The sequence below is a fragment of the Chiloscyllium plagiosum genome, unplaced genomic scaffold (assembly GCF_037043375.1).
Source record: "Chiloscyllium plagiosum isolate Xiang-an unplaced genomic scaffold, Cpla_swu_hap1 HiC_scaffold_13, whole genome shotgun sequence".
Taxonomy (NCBI): domain Eukaryota; kingdom Metazoa; phylum Chordata; class Chondrichthyes; order Orectolobiformes; family Hemiscylliidae; genus Chiloscyllium; species Chiloscyllium plagiosum.
In genome coordinates, this window is record NW_028270151.1 from 4,608,973 (window position 1) to 4,621,756 (window position 12,784).

The following is a 12,784-nucleotide window of genomic DNA, read 5'->3' on the forward strand; positions in this document are numbered from 1 at the left end:
AAGAGAGAGAGAAAGAAAGAGAGAGAGAGAGAAAGAGAGAGAGAAAGAGAGAGAGAGAAAGAGAGAGAGAGAGAAAGAGAGAGAGAGAGAGAGAGAGAAAGAGAGAGAGAGAGAGAGAAAGAGAGAGAGAGAAAGAAAGAGAGAGAGGAAAGAGAGAGAGAGAGAGAGAAAGAGAGAGAGAGAGAGAGAAAGAGAGAGAGAAGAGAGAGAGAGAAAGAGAGAGAGAGAGAGAAAAAGAGAGAGAGAGAAAGAGAGAGAGAGAGAGAAAGAGAAAGAGAGAGAGAGAAAGAGAGAGAGAGAAAGAGAGAGAGACCTGAGCAATGGTTCAGCAGTTAGAGTATATGCCTAAGGTCAGGTAAGTGTAGATGTCACAATATTGTGGGGCTAGAAGTCATGACAGAGCAGGAAGGGACAAGGTTAGGTCATGAAGGGATTTCAAAACAAGGTTGAGAATTTTAAAATCAAAGTGTTGCTTGGCTCTGGCTGATAAATTCCCAGGGCCTGATATTCCACATCCTGGAGTACTTAAGAAAACAGCCAAGCAAATGGTGCTTTGGTAGTCATCTTTCAAAATTCTACAGACTTTGCATGAGACTTACGGATTGGAATGTTGTTAATGTGACCCAGAATTTAAAAAAAGAGGTAGAGACAAAATACGAAATTATAGACTGCTGACCTGACATCTATAATGGGGAAAACACTACAGTCCAATCTAAGAGATCAATAGCAGAGGACTTGGAAAATGGTGACAGGATCAGACAGTCAGCATGGATTAATGAAAAGGAAATGGTGCTTGACAAATCCACTGGAATTTTGACAGGATGTAATAAATAGAGTTAGTAGGGGCAAATCAAGTGAATCTGGTTTGTCTGGTCTTTCAAATAGCTTTGGATAAGGTCCCACAAAAGAAATTAAATGTAAAACTGAAGTGCATAGGATTGGGGTTAGTATACTGACATGAAGAGAGTGTTGATGGGCAGCTAGGAAAAAAAAAGCAGTAAAAGGGTCTTTTTCTGAATGACAGACAACAATTATGGGATCAGTACTAGGATCCAGTTGGTTGGTTATGTTCATTTGGATGGAAGAGCAGCACTTGGTCCTATTGAACATGGTGACTTTACCTAATAACATAGAGGAGGGAACTAAATAGATTATCTATAGGTTTGTAGCCAACACAAATCTGGATGGAAGGGTGAGCTGTGATGAGGATACATGGATGCTTCGGTATGATTGGACAAGTTGAGTGATTGGCAAAAGATGTGGAAAGTGAAGTAAAAAGTGGATAAATGAGGTTACCCACTTGGGTAGTAAAAACAGGCAGCAGACAATTATCCAAATGGCAACAGACTGAGAAAGTGGGAGATGCAATGAGACCTGGGTGGCCTTGTACTCCGGTCCCTGAAAGTAAGTATGCAGATGCAGCTAGTGGTGAAGACAGGAAGTTGTATTTTGGCCCTCATTGTAAGGGGATTTGAGCACAGGAGCAAACATTTTGCTGCATTGGTACACGGCCTCAGTGAGACCATATCTGGAGCAACATATGAAGTTCAGGCCTCTTTACCTTAAGAGGGATGCTCTGGCTACGAAGGGAGTGCAACAAACGTATACCGGACTGATTTCTGGGGATGGTAGCACTGACATACGAAGCGAGACTGGATCAATTAGGACAATATTGACTAGAATTGAAAAGAATGAAGGAGGACTGGACAGTATAAATGCAGGAAGAATATTCCTGATGATCTTGAAGTCCAGAGCCAGGAGTCACAGTTTAAGGATATGAGGTCAGCCATTGAGGACCGTGATGAGAAGAAATTTGTTTATCGAGAGCGCGGTGAGCCTGTGGAATTCTGTGCCACTGAAAGCAATTGAGACAAAACACCAAATATTTTTCAAGGAATTACATATCATTCTTAAGGCCAAATGGATCAAATGGTATGGGGGAGAAACAGGAACAAAGTATTGATTTGGACGATTAGCCATGAGCACACTGAATGGCAGAGCAGGCTCGAATGGCTGAATGAGGGTAAGCTAGCCAGTAATACAAAGAACAACTAAGAGTTTCTTTAGATGTGTAAATGGCAAAACGAGGCAAAAGTGAATACTGGGCTGCTGGAAAATGACAACGGAGAGATAGGCGTGGGAAACAAGGAAATGGCTGAGGAATTGAGTAATTATTTTGTGTCAGTCTTCACAGCGGAAACCACGAGTAATATCCCAAAGCTTCACGTGAGGGAGGGGTCGGAGCTAAGTATGCTAGCCATCAACAAGGAGAAGGTGTTAGAAAAACTCAATGGCCTGAAGGTGGATAAATAACCTGGACCAGATGGACTACACCCCAGAGTTCTAAGAGAGACAGCTGAAGAGACAGCAGAAGCATCAGTGGCAATCTTTCAGAAATCACTAGAACCAAGGAGGGTCCCAGAGGACTGGAAAGTCGTTTACATGACATGCTTGTTTAAAAAGGGAGTAAGGCAAAAGACAGAAAATTACAGACTGATTAACCTAACCTCAGTTGTAGGTAAGATCCTGGAATTCATTATGAAGCATGAGATTTTGGAATATTTGGAAGTGTATAGTAAAATAGGGCAAACTCAACATGGTTTAGTCAAGGGGAGGTCCTGCCTAACAAATTTGCTAGAAACTTTTGAGGAAGTAATGAGCAGGTTAGACCAAGGAGAGCCAATGAATGTTTTCTACCTGAACTTCAAGAAGGCATTTAACAAGGTGCCACACAGGAGGCTGCTTAAGGTAAGGGCCCATGGTGTAAGAGGCAAGGTGCAAGCATGGACAGAAGCTTGGCTCTCTGGCAGAACGCAGAGTGGGGATAAAAGGGCCCTTCACAGCACGGCAGCTGGTGACAAGTAGTGTTCCACAAGGGTCAGTGTTGGGGCCACAACTTTTCATTTCATACATTAAAAATCTAGATGAAGGAAGTGAGGGCATTCTGGCTAAGTTTGCAGATGATACAAAGATAGGTGGAGGGACAGGTAGCATTGAGGAAGCAGGGAGGCTGCAGAAGGATTTGGCCAAGGGTGGGAGAGTGTACAGAGAAGTGGCAGATGAAGTACAACATGGGAAATTGTGAGGTCATGCACTTTGGTAGGAAGAATAGAGGCATGGACTATTTTCTAAATGGGGGAAAAAAAAATCAGATGTCTGAAGTGCAAAGAGACTTGGGAGTTCACGTTCAAGATTCTCTCAAAGTAAACTTGCAGGTTGAGTCAGTAGTTAGGAAGGCAAATGCAGTGATGGTATTTATCTTGAGAGGATTTAAATATGAAAGCAGGGATGTACTTCTGAGGCTATATAAGACTCTAGTCAGACCACAATTCAAGTATTGTGCACAGTTTTGGGCCCCATATCTTGAAGGATGTACTAGTCCTGGAGCATGGTCAGAGGAGGCTCACAAGAATGGTCCCAGGAATGAAAAGCTTATGAAGAAGAATGTTCGAGGACTCTGTCTATACTCGATGGAGTTTAGAAGGAGGAGGTTGTGTCTAATTGAAACATACAGAATACTACATGGCCTGGTCAAAGTGGACGTTGGGAAGATGTTTCCATTGGTAGGAGACTAGGAGCAGAGGGAATAGCCTTGGAGTTAAGGGTAAGATCTTTAGAACGTAGATCAGGAGAGACTTCTTCAGCCAGTGAGTGGTGAATCTATGGAATTCATTGCCACAAAAGGCTGCGGAGGCCAGGTCTTTGAGTAGGTTTAAGACTGAGATAGATAGATTGATTTTTGAGTATAAGACCATAAGACATAGGAGTGGAAGTAAAGCCAGGGGATCAAAGGTTAAGGGGAAAAAGCACGTGAATGGGGTTGAGAAACTTATCAGCTACGATTGAAGGCAGAGCAGACTCGATGGGCTGAATGGCCTAATTTCTACTCCCAAGTCCTATGGTCTAAATGTTGTAACTGTACCTGCATCTACCACTTCCTCTGGCAGTTCATTTCACATATGGAACACACTTAAAAACCCACTCCTCTCACTGTAAAAATATGCCCTCTAGTTTTGAACTAGCCCCACCATTGGGCAAAGACCCTTCCTGTTCACCTTATCTCTGCATTCATGATTTTATAAATCTCTATAAGGTCACCCCTTAATCTACTACACTCCAATGAAGAAAAGCTGCAGCTTTCCAGCCCCCCTCCTTATAACGCAAACTCTCCAGTCCCGGTAACAATCTTGTACATCTTTTCTGCATCCTCTCCAATTTAATAATATTCTTCCTTTAGCAGGGTGACAAGAACTGTGCACAGTACTCCAAGAGTGGCCTTACCAACATCCTGTCCAACAGCAACATGACATCCCAACTCCTTTACTCAAAAGGTCTGAGCAATAAAGCAAGCATGACAAAATTAAAAATCACACGATACCAGGTTATAGTCCAATAGGTTTAATTGGAAGCACCACCTGATGAAGGAGCAGTGCTCTGAAAGCTAGTGCTTCCATTTAAACCTGTTGGACTATAACCTGGTGTCGTGAGATTTTTAACTTTGGACTGGGGTGTACAACACCAGCATCTCCAAATCGAGCATGCCAAAAGTCTTCTTTACCACCCTGTCTACCTATGAAGCAACTTGCAAAGAACGGTCATTCGTGAAACCAGCTTTTATTCCAGATTTTGAATTGAGTTGTTATGATGGGCTGTTAACTGTTAGCCCAGGATATTAGGCTGGATTTCTGGATGACTAGCCTCACTGTTTTACCACTATACTCCATCATCCCTAATTAAGTCAAATAACAAATCCAATAACTTGGAACTGAGAGGTCGAGGTGGATGGTGAAGTAACGTTCAGTGCCATCAGCAAACAAGAGAAAACTAATCCTGATTTCTGGATCATATCATCAAGAGGAGTTTCCCTAAGGTTCTGGTCAATATTCATCACTCAACTAACTTCATAATAAATCAACCAATTCTTTCAAGCGAGAGATCTTGCTGTGCACAGATTGGCTGACTAATTTTCCATACGCCAGCAATTATACCAGAAATAAATCATTAGTAGTTAATCATGAGAGTTCATGAGATCATTGAAGGTAGAACAGAAATGTAATTTTTTTTCTTTACTTTACACATTCGTTTGCATTAAAGCTGGTCAGAAAGTGAGATTGTTAAAGCCGGGAATCTGGAAATACTCGATTGGTTATAATGATAAATATCAATTGAGGCCAGGAAAAGAGAAGTAGACTACATGGGGGAAATACGACAAGGTTCCCCATGGGAGACTGAAAACAGGGAAAACTAGCCATTTGGATACAGAAGTGGCTCAAAAGTAGAAGACGGTGGTAGTGGTGGTGGAGGGTTGTTTTTCAGACTGGAGGCCTGTGACCAGTGATGTGCCACAAGGATCAGTGCTGAGTCCACTACTTATCATCATTTACATAAAAGGTTTGGATGTGAGCACAAGAGGTATAGTTAGTAAGTTTGCAGATGACAACAAAATTGGAGGTGTAGTGGACAGCAAAAGAGATTAGCTCAGATTACAACAGGATCTTGATCAGATGCCAATGGGCTGAAGAATGGCAAATGGAGTTTAATTTAGATAAATGCATGGTGCTGCATTTTGGGCAGCAAATCTTCGCAGGACTTATAAAGTCCACGGGGAGTGTTACTGAACAAAGACTTTGGAGTGCAGATTCATAGGGGAGTAGAGTCACAGTTGAGGTGCTGGAAGACTGGAGGTTGGCTAACGTGGTGCCACTGTTTCAGAAACGTGGTAAGGAAAAGCCAGGGAACTATACACCGGTGAGCTTTACATCGGTGGTGGGCAAGTTGTTGGAGGGAATCCTGAGGGACAGGATGTACATGTATTTGGAAAGGCAAGGACTGATAAGGGATAGTCACATGGCTTTGTGCGTGGGAAATCATGTCTCACAAACTTGACTGAGTAACAAAGAGGATTGAGAGCAGAGTGGTAGAAGTGATCGATACGAACTTCAGTAAGGCATTCGACAAGGTTCCTCATGGAAGACTGGTTAGCAAGGTTAGATCTCATGGAATACATGGAGAACAAGCCAATTTGAGTGGCAGGTGGAGTTTAATTAATTTCGATAAATGTAAGGTGCTGCATTTTGGAAAAGCAAATCAGAGCAGGACTTACACACTTAGTGATAAGAACCTATAGTGTGTTACTGAACAAAGAGACCATGGAGTGCAGGTGCATCGTTCCTTGAAAGTATAGTCACTGGTAGATAGGATAGTGAAGAAGGCATTTGGGATGTTTTCCTTTATTGGTCAGAGTATTGAGTACAAGAGTTGGGAGGTCACGTTGCGGCTGAACAAGACATGGTTAGACCACTTCTGGAATATCGTCTGCAATTCTGGTCTCCTTCCTATCGGAAGGATGTTGTGAAATTTGAAAGGGTTCAGAAAAGATTTAAGGATGTTGCCAGGGTTGGAGGATTTGAGCAATATCAAGAGGCTGAATAGGCCGGGGCTGTTTTCCCAGGAGCAGAGGCTGAGGGGTGACCCTATACAGGTTTATAAAATCATGAGGGGTATGGTAAGGATTAAATAGACAAGGTCTTTTCCCGGGGGATGTGTCCAGAAGTAGAGGGTATAGGTTTAGGATGAGAGGGAAAGATAAGGGAACCTGAGAGGCAACTTTTGAATTTAAATTTATTGTTATGTGTACAGAGGCACAGAGAAAAGGTTTGTCTTGCAAGTAATATAGGCAGATCACAGAGTTAAGTAGTATAGATAGTAAATAATAGGTAAACAGCTGCAAAAACACAGGTACAGACAAACGTTAAGAGTTTGAAGTCCATTCAGTATTCTGACAACAGTAGGGTAGAAACTGTTTTGAAACCGGCTGGTGGGTGTGTTCAGGCTTCTGTACCTTCTCCCCGATGGTAGAGGTTGTAGAAAATCATTGAAAGGGTGGGATGGATCTTTGAGAATGCTGGCAGCCTTTCCTTGACAGCGGGCCTGGTAGATGGATTCTATAGATGGGAGATTGGCCTTTGTGATTGCCTGGGCCGAGTTCACCACTCTTTGTAACCATCTTCAATCTTGAATGGTACAGTTGCCAATCCAGATAGTGATACATCCAGAATGCTCTCAATGGCACACCTATAAAAGTTGGCAAGGGTATTCGTCGTCATGCCAAATTTCCTCAGCTGCCTGAGGAAGAAGGGACTTCGTTGGGCCTTTGTAACCACTGCATCCACATGAAGAGTCCAAGAAAGCTTGTTGTGGATGACCATTCACAGGAGCTTGACAATCTCTACTCGTTCCACCTTTGTGCTGTTAATGTGTAGAGGGGGCACAAGCAGCATCCCGCGGAAAGTCAATTAGTTCCTTGGTTTTGCCGGAATTCAGAGCTAGGTTGTTCTCCGTGTACCATTCTTCTAGGTCTTACCTCCCGTCTGTACTCTGTTTCGTCACCATCTGAGATTCGACCGACCATGGTGGTGTCATCAGCAAACTTGTAAATGGCATTAGTCTGAAATTGGCGACGCAGTCATGGGTATACAGTGAGTACAGTAGGGGGCTGAGTACACACCCCTGGGGGGTTCCAGCGTTGAGCATTAGTAACGATGAAATATTGCCCCCAATCTTCACTGATTGTGGCCTGTGGGTCAGGAAACTGAGGATCCAGTTGCAGAGAGTGGGGGCTTAGTCCGAGATCACTAAGTTTAGTAATCAATCAATCAGCCTCGAGGGGATAATTGTGCTGAAGGCTGAACTGTAGTCAATGAATAGGACTCTTATGTAGCTGTTCTTGGTGTCAACATGTTATAGGGATGAGTGAAGGGCAGGTAATATGGCATCTGAGGTGGATCAGTTGTCCGATAGGCAAATTGCAGTAGGTCAAGAGTAGTGGGGTGGCTAGAGTTGATTAATGCCATAACCAGCTTTTCAAAACACTTCATGACCAAAGTTAGGGCCACTGGGTGGTAGTCATTGAGACATGCTGCATGAGCCTTCTTAGGCACTGGGATGATGTTGGTCTCTTGAAACAAGCAGGGACAGTGGCCTGCTGCAGGGAGAGGTTGAAGATGTCCGAGAAGTTCTCTGCCAGTTGATCTACGCTTGGTACTCCCTCTGGTCCCATCACTTTCCTTGGATTCATACGAAGGAAAACTGATCTGACCTCTGATGCAGTGACTATTGGGATATGTTTGTCAGGACCTCGTCGGAATAGGTGTTACCTCTCTGCTGAAATTCTGCTCAAAGCGAGCATAGAAGGTGTTCAGACAATCTGGGAGGGACGTGTCATCATCTGCTATCTTGCACTTTCTCTTTTTAGAACCTGTGATGTCATTCAGTCCATAGTCGCCAGGTATCTGTTTGGATCAGTATTGGTCCTTGGCTGTCTTAATGGCTATGCGAAGGTCATACTTGGATTCCTTCTATTTCAAAGTTTGGGAGAAGATTTGTAGCTCGGGTGCTCGTTGTTGTGGTTCTGTTCGCCAAGCTGGGAATTTGTGTTGCAGACATTTCGTCCCCTGTCTAGGTGACATCCTCAGTGCTTGGGAGCCTCCTGTGAAGCGCTTCTGTGATCTTTCCTCCGGCATTTGTAGTGGTTTGAATCTGCCGCTTCCGGTTGTCAGTTCCAGCTGTCCGCTGCAGTGGTCGATATATTGGGTCCAGGTCCAGGTCAATGTGCTTATCAACCACTGCAGCGGACAGCTGGAACGGACAACCGGAAGCGGCAGATTCAAACCACTACAAATGCCGGAGGAAAGATCACAGGAGCGCTTCACAGGAGGCTCCCAAGCACTGAGGATGTCACCTAGACAGGGGACGAAACGTCTGCAACACAAATTCCCAGTTCGGCGAGCAGAACCATAACATTCCTTCTATTTGAGTGGGTCTCCTGATCTGAAGGCCTCACACCTGGTTTTTAGCAGGTTCTAGATGTCATGATTCATCCAGGGTTTCCTTTTGGGGAACACCAACCTGAGGGTGGAGCATGTATGGAATGAGCTGCCAGAGGAAGTGGTGGAGGCTGATCCAATTACAGCATTTAAAAGCATCTGAATGGTTGTATGAATAGGAAGGGTTTAGAGAGATAAGGCTAATTGCTGCAAAATGAGACTAAATTAGGATCGAATATTTGGTCAGCGTGGACGAGTTGGACCAAAGAGTCTGTTTTCGTACTGTACATCGCTAAGACTCTATGACAACAAATTCAAGCATGCCAAAAGCATTAGCACATTCACAAATCTTTGCGCACAGCAATAGACTGGCTTAAAATAACACTACAGTTGCACAGCAAAAAGAGTTAACTTCACAAACACATTTTAACTTGTGACTACCATCAGAACCAGTGAAACTTTACGTTGTGACTAGCTTGACGATAAATAAGAATGGTCATGAGCAAGGAATGGACACTTACATAAATCGAAAGGAAAACAGATCATAAAAAGTGTATTGACACCAATAGGAGGAAACAGTTATACCAATCGCACACAGAAAAGCACTTTAATCTGCACTGATAAATTACAAAAAGTTACTATCAATTGGAGTATAATAACCAGATTGCTGCAATATACACTAGACAACAATGTTAGGATCAATACTAATTGCGAGCATGAAAAATAAATATATTACACTGAACAAATAAAAATTGGCCATTTTAAAAATGTTAAATATCCCAAAAATCTATACTTTCGATATTACATGGTCATTTTTTTGTGTGCTAATTTAGTGTTCGGTTTTTTATGCATACGATGTCAAAACATTAAAAAAACCATTACTGACTGCAACGGTGGGCGGCACGGTGGCACAGTGGTTAGCACTGCTGCCTCACAGCGCCAGAGACCCGGGTTCAATTCCCGCCTCAGGCGACTGACTGTGTGGAGTTTGCATGTTCTCCCCGTGTCTGCGTGGGTTTCCTCCGGGTGCTCCGGTTTCCTCCCACCATCCAAAGATGTGCAGGGTAGGTGAATTGGCCATACTAAATTGCCCGTAGTGTTAGGTAAGGGGTAAATGTAGGGGTATGGGTGGGTTTCGCTTCGGCGGGTCGGTGTGGACTTGTTGGGCCGAAGGGCCTGTTTCCACACTGTAATCTAATCTAATCTAATCTATACCTCAACTTTAATTTTACGAGGACATAAAACACCGAAAGAAGTTTATTCTACTACTATTGCCCCACAGAAAGAACACTGAAAGGACATGGGTCAGCTCAGGTCTCAGTTGTATTATTTACAAAATGATACTGACACTCGGGTGTCAAACCGATTTAATTCAAGACATTCAAACGGAGTTATACCGGAATTTCAGATCATCAGGTTTACTCTGGTAATTCTCGAGATGCCCGGGGTCTCCTATTCTTAGGAAAAAGTGAGGACTGCAGATACTCTGGGGGTTACAGGCAATGTGGTTCAAGATCAGAACTCCGAAAGCCCCGGGAGCAACACGCACTCTTTAAACTTCAACCGCGACAAAAAGGAGATCAGGAGTAGGGGCCACCTCACAAACGCACGGGATGCTCGGTGAGACTTGAGGGAGGGAGATAGGGAGACGGCCCACCCTGAGCCGAGAGGTTCTCCCCTTCCCCGGCCGGTGCCTCACCTCCAGAAGCCGGCGCCCCGGCCTCCCCACAGGCCGGGCCGAGGGCAACAGCCCGGGTAGAAGGAGACGCAACAGGCCGAAAGGGAATGGTAAAAGAGAGAGGGAGAGCAATCAAACAGCACTCACAGATTTTGCCCCTCAGGCTCTGTAAGATGCGAACCGCTTTATCTTCTTCCGCCATGTCTCGCCGCCGGCCCTCGCCTACTGTACATCTTGCATCCCTCACATCCGTCGACGGCCACTAGGAAGGGGGGGGGGGGGGGGGGGGCAGGTGGAGCGCAGACCGCGCCTGCGCGTACCCTTCCGTCCGGCTCCCATTAGGGGTGGGACCAGTCAGGCCGCGCATGCACATGCGCATCGGTGCGCTCATCCCACACCTTGGGGCGGAAGTGCGTATACATCTCCGTCTCCCCGGGCCCGGGGGGGGGAGGCAGTCAGTGTGCGCATGCGTGTTTCAGGCGTGGTTGTGCGTGTGCGAGCGCCTGTCCTCGTGCGGGATTTGAGCGCGAGGCGTCGTCGTTTGTTCTAAAACTGACTCCAAAATATAGAGACTGAGTCTCCCTAAAAGGCAACCTGACTCAGTTGAGGTGCATACAGAGCTGATTTTCCTTCTTCATTATCCAACCATCAGAACGTGAGAATTTGGAAATCAGGGCACGAACTGACAAGTTATTGTAGAAAATGTGTAGAGACACGATGGGCTGAATGGCCTTCTTCTGAGCTCTTAATATTCTAAGATTCTTTGGGCTGGATTGGACATATTTGCTGTGATGATTACTTCATTTAAAGATCACGTCGCAAAATCTTTGCTGTTTCAGGAAAAGTTTCTCATAGAACAATACGGTATGGAAACAGGTCTAAAAAAAGCAAATTACTGCGGATGCTGGAATCTGAAACCAAAAGAGAGAATGCTGGAAAATAGCATGCTACCACACCTGCTGAGATTTTCCAGCGTTTTCTCTTTTGGTTATGGAAACAGGTCTTTTGGCGCAACAAATCCATACTGAACCTCCGAACAGTATCTCACCCAGAACTATTCCTCTATCCTATGGACCAATGCACTTAACCTACACATCCGTGAACACTATGGGCAATTTAGCACAGACAATCCATCTAACTTGCATATCTTTGGATTGTGGAAGGAAACTGGAACATCTGGAGCAAATCCAGGCAGTCACAGGAAGAATGTGTAAAATCCACACAGACAGTCGCCCAACACTGGAATTTCTGATCTTGCTTTTTATTTGTGGGACTTGCACATCACTGGCTGTGCCAGCATTTATTGCCCATCCATAATTGCCCCTTGAGAAGACCTGTCTTCGTGAACTGCTGCAATCCATGCACTGCAGGTTGACCCACAATGCCATGAAAGAGGGAATTCAAGGATTTTTACTCTTGATGCTGAAGCAATGGCAATATATTTCCAAGTCACGATCGTTTCCCATGTATCTGCTGCCCTTCGACTTGGCGGTGTTTGTAGGTGTGAAAAATGCTGTCTCACGAGCCTTGATGATGCAAGAGAGGATGGAAATCAACTAAGGTGAAACATCGTGTTTATAACAAAGTTAAATACATGATCTCTGATAAATAAGAATATGGATGGAAAACAACTTGGATGGGCAAGACTATACAACCAGTTTTTATTCTGCAACATTCTTCCATTTTCTCCACATACATAAAAATTAGTGAGGTTATTGACTTGCTTGCTGAGCTGGTAAGTTTGTTTGCAGACGATTCATCACCATTCTAGGTAACATCATCAATGCACCTGTGCTTCACCGGAAGAGCACTGATGATGTTACCTAGAATGATGATGGAACGTCTGCGAACAAACATAACAGCTCAGCAAGCAAGTCAACAACCTCATCCACAACCTGAGCTATAAATCTTCTCGAATACTCTGATCAAATTACTCTCTGTAGAAAGGATAAGGTAACACTTATAATTCAGACAAAAAAATGTTCAATCGGTCTGTCAAATACTAAAATGCCACTCCTTGATCCATCCATACATTAGTTAATTCCTATTCCCAGCAGCAGTTGTTACCAATTTTTATTTGGAAATGTATTCAAAGTATAGTTTTACTTTTGAATTATTACCTTTCATTTTCTGGAGTGATAACAATGTAAGGTAGCTTCAATAAACTGTTTTGCCATTTTTAATTTAGAAACAATTGAACTAGGAACACATTATATTGAACAAAAATACATTCTTTGTCTTTTGATTAACGTTGATTCTGCCCAAAATGTACATTAGCACG

The 12,784-nt window shown here is 43.9% G+C and overlaps 1 protein-coding gene across 1 annotated transcript in view; it reads right to left on the reverse strand.

Moving 5' to 3' along the window:
• rasa2 (RAS p21 protein activator 2) overlaps nt 1–10,780 on the reverse strand; it is a 202,400-nt gene extending 191,620 nt beyond the window's left edge. Inside the window, exon 1 of the mRNA XM_043702829.2 lies at nt 10,651–10,780. Coding sequence (XP_043558764.1) covers nt 10,651–10,705 — 55 coding nt within the window. The 5' untranslated portion in view covers nt 10,706–10,780. The remainder of the gene's footprint in view (nt 1–10,650) is intronic.
• Between the last annotated feature and the right edge of the window lie 2,004 nt (nt 10,781–12,784).